The 5,700-nt window shown below is 37.9% G+C and overlaps 1 protein-coding gene across 12 annotated transcripts; it reads right to left on the reverse strand.

Moving 5' to 3' along the window:
- Nucleotides 1-5,453, reverse strand: LOC107951235 (protein TIFY 4B). 12 transcript variants are annotated; one of them, XM_041075858.1, is made up of 11 exons: nt 5,112-5,452; nt 4,855-4,997; nt 4,545-4,714; nt 3,643-3,733; nt 3,393-3,555; nt 3,003-3,068; nt 2,704-2,764; nt 2,406-2,572; nt 1,235-1,292; nt 927-1,144; nt 1-374 (listed from the first exon to the last, which is right to left on the reverse strand). In XM_041075858.1, the coding sequence occupies exons 1-7, from the start codon at nt 5,227-5,229 to the stop codon at nt 2,718-2,720; spliced, it is 798 nt and encodes a 265-aa protein (XP_040931792.1). In that variant the 5' UTR covers nt 5,230-5,452; the 3' UTR covers nt 1-374; nt 927-1,144; nt 1,235-1,292; nt 2,406-2,572; nt 2,704-2,717. The 12 variants fall into 12 exon arrangements, with proteins under 12 accessions (XP_040931792.1, XP_040931788.1, XP_040931787.1 ...); XM_041075854.1 differs by lacking the exon at nt 2,704-2,764 and having other exon boundaries at nt 1,235-1,289; nt 5,112-5,453; XM_041075853.1 differs by lacking the exon at nt 2,704-2,764 and having other exon boundaries at nt 5,112-5,453.
- Between the last annotated feature and the right edge of the window lie 247 nt (nt 5,454-5,700).

Below are 5,700 nucleotides of genomic sequence, written 5' to 3' on the forward strand. Positions count from 1 at the left end.
TTACTGAATCATTCCCAATGGAATCTACGCTATTTACAAATTAAATCCACCCACATAACACCAGCACAGCAAAGAGTTATCTTGGGGGGCAATTTAATATGCAAGTGGTTCATATTCCACTAGGATCACTTTCTACTTTTTGTAAACTGGAAAGAAGCGGATTGAATGACGTTTTTCTTTTTGATTGTTAGTTAACCTGAACTAAATTCCTCATTTAGATTAATAATAATGGCCGCAACAAATACAACATGTCTTAACATAATGCTACGAACTCTTACAAGGAAGACAGCTACTCTGTCGGCACTCCAGCGCCATCCATGTCAACATGGGCTATAATCGCTGAATGCTGGTCCAACATCATACTTCGAATATATCTGCAATATGGCAATCAGATCTCGTTTATTTCGATTTCCATGTGATGATAATTTGTATAATAAGTAGAAAAAAGTGAAATCGTTATACATTATGGAGTGAAAAGTGATAATTTGTTGGTCTACCAAAACCAGTTCATTAAAGTTATGCCAGTCGATTGTACAAATATGATGCGTTTTAGTACAGGAAATTGAAATATGTTGAGCTATAAAAGAAGTTTATGATATGACAAAAGCCCAAGGATATCTTTCCAGGCAAGACCAGCAGCAAGTAATAGCTCTTCCTTTCCGGTGGCTGGGATCAACCCAAGTTACACATTATGATAGGCGATGTACCTAAATATTACAGGAAACTTGTAGAATGATCATGAAATTTGCACTGTGGTGGCATTTTCAAATTCAGTTATATGCATTTGGAACGGGACATTCGCATATCATATAGCATGGAGGAGAGCTAATAATCATTCATATCAAAATTTTCCTGGATTTCCAAGGTTCAAACCCCATTATCGCATAAAGACAAGACATGATATGCAAGAGATAAGAAATTGTCACCTTTGCCATCAGGATGAGTAGTGACATTGGCAATCTTGGGAAGATTTTCCATGGAGCTGCACCAAAGCGGTGTGTGAGGTGGTCGAGCTTAAGTAGAAGAATATGATTCACTTTGCTTCGACTGCTCATTTGAGAACTGATCCCCCATTTGATTCAAGTAGATGTCTAAGGTACGAGATGAAGATGTTGCCAATTTTCTCTTGTTCTTAAACCTTCACCTAACAGGGATATGAGAAACAAACAGCAAAGCAAACTAGATTGTGTGCTTATTTAATTCTAAAGAGGGAAATATACGTCATGGAAGATACCTGTCTTTCTTTTTCTCAAGATATCTTTGCAACAATGCGTTTCTGCTAGTGGCACCTTCTGAAAGCAAGTTACAAGAAAATTGATATCATCAGCACATAAAAACACCATCATCTTGTACATTTGGAAAATACCATGGTGGATTGTTTTCTTGTCATTCATTAATTGCTAGATTAATCAATGACCTTAATGACCATAAACCAAAAATGGTTTTATCACGGAGATGAGCTTTCCAGTGTATCAGTTTCAGTAATGTTTTATCTATAAACAGATTTAAAACAAGAATCAACAAAATAATAATAACTCTAACTCGTAATCCAGTTTCACTTGAGGAATAAATAAGTCTTGAGCCGCAAACTATGTTCCCAATTCCTAAATAAATAAAAACCAAAAGTGAAAATCTGCTTCTACTGTTCCGCTATATTGTAATAGAAAGCAATATTCAGAGAATGCTAATCTCTGTTACTCAGACTTGGGCATGAATGTTGTCTACAGGTGCGTATCTGAAACGGATATTAAGATTTTTCATATATTTGGAGGATCCTTCCAAGTTAATATCCCCATATCCATACGTCAAACATGAGTGTTGGACATGGGCGCTTCAAGAAAAAAGAACCCTTTGAGCAACATAGATGCTAATAAGCCAAAACTGTAACAAACCTGCAGGCCAGGTTGCAGATGGCTTTAGCTAACTAAATCAACAGAAAAACTGAAAATGCATGCCAAATGACATTTTCTTTTTCTTTACCACATCAGCTCTCAGAACACATGTATACCTTGAGATTTTATAAAGGTCCATTCAAAGTTGTCATGGTCCAGAATCAAGGTCAGTTAGTCCATCATGGTAGGACACCGCCTAAGAAAACATACTGTCCTATTTCATATCAAAGAAACAAGAAACAGGATATAATCATGCCGTCAATGGCCCAAAAAGCTGTAGGTCAAATATCAGCAATATCTACCCAAGCAGACAAGCAATGTGTAGACTGTAGACCTAAACTTGGTTGAGGAAGAGAATTTTGGTTTTGGGGGTGGGGGGGGTCTATAACTGCAGTTCTCAAATAGTTAGAAGCAGTGCAGGATTCATGTGATCCAAAAAAAAAAAACATGTTTGGATGCTGTCAAGTCTGCTCAGGACCAAGTTCATAAGTTCATTAAAACAACAGTTCTCACCATGATCAAAATCAGGAGGAAAGTTTCACATATCTTGTGTGCAACTGCAATTAGTATAACAAAAAAAAGACCGGAAACAGATGCAGTCCTGGTCTTCTAGGTTACAGCCAGCAGAAAGGGCACATGAAACAAGGAAAACACGGATGGGGGGGAGGGACACCTGGAGGCTGCAATATTAACATCATATGGAGATGATAAGAAGTATAGACAACATAGAGATCCCGAGCACTAGAACTAAAGAAAAAGGAGAAGGTTCAATCATAATTCACTAAATCGAGGAATGGCATCACACTTGCACCTGCAGTAGTTCAATTACTTAAAAGATACACAGTTTATTGTCCAATGCAGAGAGCCTGATGCTGAAAAGACAAGTTTTAAACCAAAATTAAAATCTAATCAAGACCAATGTACAGCTACTCAGCATTTATGGACAGAAAATGACAAGGGCAAATCCATTACCTCAAACCATAAATCATAGAGAGGTGCTAAGCACAGATGTAAAGCAGATATAGGAAATTTTTAAGAAGCATGCATCGTCACTCCCTCCCATTAAAGGAAATGGAGAGATTTATGAAATTATTATAAGGAAGCATTTACCAAGGCTGTCTTCATAAGATACATTGCAGTCATCTCGAGGAAATCGACAGTTTTCTGCAACCTTCACTGTAAAGAAAATGAAAGTAGCATGTAAGTAATCAGAAGAGAACTTATCTTGCTACCTAGGCACTACGTCTTATCCATTTTCAGCAGCAACTTGAAACCAACCTAGTAAATTAACATCCATAGTTACCATTGGATTATAATGTGACTCATTATAAACTAAAACACGTTCGGTCATGCAGAAACATAGTTTTGCTTTTATCTCCTTTTTACTGCTCCAAGTCACACAAACTACAAATGGCACTCAGCAGAGACGGAAAGAGACCTGGTATCTCATGCATTTATGAAGCGGAAGTTAAAAACACCTAACTCAACCCAAAAGTTTACCTGCTTGCATTGATGACAATATAACCCCTGGTGAACGTTGGCTTACTTTATCACCTGCAGCCTGTACATGGCATGGAATGGACAATGGCGAGGTCCTTTGATCAACTAGAGTTTCCTGTGGAAATGAGACTGGGCTTGCAGCAAACTGCAAGATTGCTTCCGCCTGCAAAACCAATGTAAATCTATTTGCTTACACAATGAGATACTATTCTGATGTCTGAACTACAAAGAAAATTGGAAGGTATATGACCTTACAACCAGGTATATTATCATAGACATTCACTTTCCCACAATAAAAAATTGTCATCTGTCCTGATGGCTCTTTGGCTACACTCGCAGATCTGGACAGTTGAGAATTCTTCAGTCTAAGAACTTCAAGAAGTAATAACAACCATGGAAAAGCCATTAATTTGTAAGAAGTCAAAAAACAAGTGCTCTAATTAGCATATAAGATGTTAGTCTAGCAATCCAACCAGTGCATACTCTGGCCCGTAACTTAACATTTCTTTTATATCTACAACATCATTCCATTTTAATGGTGAGACCAATCAACTACTCTATTATAACAGTTATAGTATCAAGATCCCTCTAGAGTTACACTGTTATGACTTACAAACTAAATAAATCAACAGTTAGGGTAACACCACCTCATTTAACATATGTTTAATACCAGCATCCATCCCCCCATGCATCCCATGCCACTTGTGACACAAATATGCACCATCTAGTTATACACCAATTTATGGTTAGAACTTTATTGCATAGCAATGTGAATAACTCATAGGATCGTCCAGATTGTACGTCTAATAGTGTTGGGGGGGGGGGACTTATGATTGGAAAGCCGTTATTGTTGACCGATAGACTTGATAATAATTGCAAGCAAAAAATCCGGAAAAGTAAGATACCAAGCAGATATCCGTGCACATGTGCAAATTCTCGTTCCATTCACGTTGAAATGATAATTTTATACCGTTGACTCTAGAAACATTCAGTCACGAACAAGCTTGACCAAAATAATATTGGATCTAATTTCCTATAGAAAAGGATACTCAAGGCCCTCAGATGCTTTGAACTTAGGTCAAATGCTTTATTCCATGCAAAACTAGGGTTATTAGAACATGGAGACAACAGAGAGTAAATTTAACAAACAACCTTGGAGAAACAGAATCATTAGCAGAGACGGCGGTTTGAACGGAATTTTCGCGAGAAAATTTGAATTCCGAGGGATCTGAACGGATGCGAGGAACGGATTCGTTTACCGGGACCGAGATCCCTTTATGCCGTGTCGTTTCATTCGGTTGAACGGTTGAATCAGAAACGAACTGCAAAATTTCTTATTTAATTCAACTGGTTTGACTAAAAGAGAAAAGTTCCAGAGATATGTGTCCTGCTTTTCATGCCTCGAACACAAAAAAAAAATTTAAAATATATTTATACGAAATAATAAAAAAATTCCACGCACACGAGGCGGATTTTGCGGGAAGGGAACGTGAAGTTTCTTGGAAGCTTCGACAGCTTCAGAATCCGATGTCGTTTCTAGAAGAGTTTTCAGTGAGATGACCTGCTGAATCGCCTGCGATTTGTTCCACGAAGGTCTCCGCATCCCTACGAGCAAAGAAAAACAAAAGGATTTCAAAATTAAAAACAACACACACTCTCACACACACTTTCCAAAAGAGGCAAACAGAAAGGAAAAAAAATAGAAGAAGAGAAAGAGACCTTTTTCTTTGAGGTAAAGGCGGCAATCTTCGCGAGTGACCTGAGAAATGTCATCCTCGGTGAGCTGGTTGAGAGGCTTGTATAGAGGTGACCGGGAAACCATTTCTCCCGTTGACATGGCGTCAGGTTTCCAGCTAACTAATCAACTGCTGCTTTTGGAGCTCTCTAATTTCTTAGTTTCTTCGCCAAGTCGCAGTGAGGTAGATCGATTGAAGAATAAAGGATTTCCCTTTTTACTCTCGTCAATGATTTTCTGAGATTACTAATTTCGTAATTTAGGAACCGTTCCAGGGGCTTTTTTGTTAAGAGAGATTCGGAAAAGGAAGGGCGTGAGTTCGAGAGAGGCTTTAGGCTTAGGTCGCGGGCTTTTTTAATTTTTATATTTTTTATTCAACTTTATGTAAAGTTATTGCCACCCCAGGATGCCACGTAATTGTTCGCTTTTCGTCTATTTACCATATTGACCCACTAATATACTGTATGGTCATAAAAATCTAAAATGCATTTAAACAGTACAATTTGTCTGGTTTCGGTGGGTAAAATAATGAAGGCTGTATAGCTCCAATTTTTTAAATCATGAAGGTGGAAA

The sequence above is a fragment of the Gossypium hirsutum genome, chromosome A08 (genome assembly GCF_007990345.1).
Source record: "Gossypium hirsutum isolate 1008001.06 chromosome A08, Gossypium_hirsutum_v2.1, whole genome shotgun sequence".
Taxonomy (NCBI): Eukaryota; Viridiplantae; Streptophyta; class Magnoliopsida; order Malvales; family Malvaceae; genus Gossypium; species Gossypium hirsutum.